At 23.1% G+C, this 1,700-nt stretch overlaps 1 protein-coding gene across 1 annotated transcript in view; it reads left to right on the plus strand.

Annotated features, from left to right (window-relative positions):
* The window catches only part of LOC107615821 (cell number regulator 7-like), a 6,150-nt gene extending 4,711 nt beyond the window's left edge, over window positions 1-1,439 (plus strand). The window contains exon 4 of the mRNA XM_016317848.2: window positions 1,173-1,439. Within this exon, the coding sequence (XP_016173334.1) occupies window positions 1,173-1,219 (47 nt within the window). The 3' untranslated portion in view covers window positions 1,220-1,439. The remainder of the gene's footprint in view (window positions 1-1,172) is intronic.

Raw genomic sequence — 1,700 nt, forward strand, 5'->3', positions numbered from 1 at the left:
TATTTATCTTAAAAATTTAGTTTAGTCTTTTAAAAGTTAAGTATAAAAATATTTTAGTCTTTTTTATATTAAAATTTTTATTTCTAATACAATCAATCTTAATTAATCATGTAAAGGTAATTTAGTCTTTTTAAAATTATTATTACGAGGTATATTAGTATGCTAAATATGAACTATAAGTACATTTTTGTCTCTTCAAAATTAATATTAAAAAAGTTATTTAGTATCTTAAAGTGACCTCAGCAAAAATTTTATTCCGTTAAATATATATCAATAATATTGACTCATCCAACTAATTAAATATATTCGTAGCAAAAATTTTTATGCTATATACCAAAATTTTTATACTATATCAATAAATTTGTTATTAAAAATTTTTTTATGCTATGCTTCAAAATTTTGTATATTATATTAATAAGTTTTTGTATTTTTCAACAAAAATTTGTGTGCTACAAAAAACGCAAAAAATATGAAGTGGAGACATATGCGAGCATTTTGTTTTATTTTGTTGAGTTTACACTAATTTGGTGTGACTTAATTATAAAAATGTTACATAACTAAGTTATTTTAGTAATTAAGTTCCACCAAAATTGATTCAATTGTTTATTGCCACAATAAAAATCAGTTAAAAAAGAAGAAAGACAACATAAGAAGAAAAAAAAATATTTGGTGAAATTTGAATATAAAATTAATTTATTTATCTAATATTTTTTGTTATTTATTCCTATAAAAATACTATAGTAATTTTTAAATTATTACATAAAGAATATTTTGATATTTTTTAAATGTAATGTTAAAAAAATTGTCTAAGTCATTAGTTTTTTACTTAATCCAAAAGGTCCTTTTATAATTAGCATAATTTTAAAGCAACATTTTACAAATTTACACTATTTTGTATGGTACCAATAAAAAATATTAAATTAGGATATACAGCCTAGGTACTTTAAGAACCAGTTCTAAGTTTCCCCCACATAGACAATTCCTACTTTTAAGGTGTTCTTTCTCTATATAGTTATACGTTGTTAAAAAAATATTTCTGCTAATTTTTCCTTGTCTGGAAATGAAAGTTTTTTCAAATAATCAACTTTATTATTATTTATTTCTTGATCTCCTTATTACAATTAAAATTATCAAAGTTAACTAACTGTACGTACAAAATTTCTTGTATGCAGGTTGGGGTGCAACTCGTCCACCGATAATTCAATCCATGTTTAAATAATGATCCATCACCTCCTGCTTATCAACTTATGTAGAGACGATGCAATCAAACTTAATCATGTTCACATTAATTAATATAAAGTAAAGACGCACATCTTGTAATAATACTAACAATCATGATGATTATTAGCATCCTGCTTAATTTAAATAATGCTTCCCTTCTACCAGGATGGTTATTATGTTGTACTCGGTTGTTTAGATGGCCTTCTTCGATTTGTCTTGTTTTGCATCAATGATCCAAAATATATATATATAGAAAAAGTTTGGGAATCAAAATAATTCAGCCATAAATAACATATCATATATTAATGAGATATTTTATAATTTGATTTTTATATATTATTGCATTAAAAGCTAATTAGAATAATATACTTTGAATGTCATTAATGTTAATTAAATTTTTTTGTATCCGCTAATTTCTTTTTGAAAAAGTCTAGGGGCCAGCAATTTTGTTAAATTCTGACCAGCATGTAACCAGCAAA

Source organism: Arachis ipaensis, chromosome B09 (assembly GCF_000816755.2).
Source record: "Arachis ipaensis cultivar K30076 chromosome B09, Araip1.1, whole genome shotgun sequence".
Taxonomy (NCBI): Eukaryota; Viridiplantae; Streptophyta; class Magnoliopsida; order Fabales; family Fabaceae; genus Arachis; species Arachis ipaensis.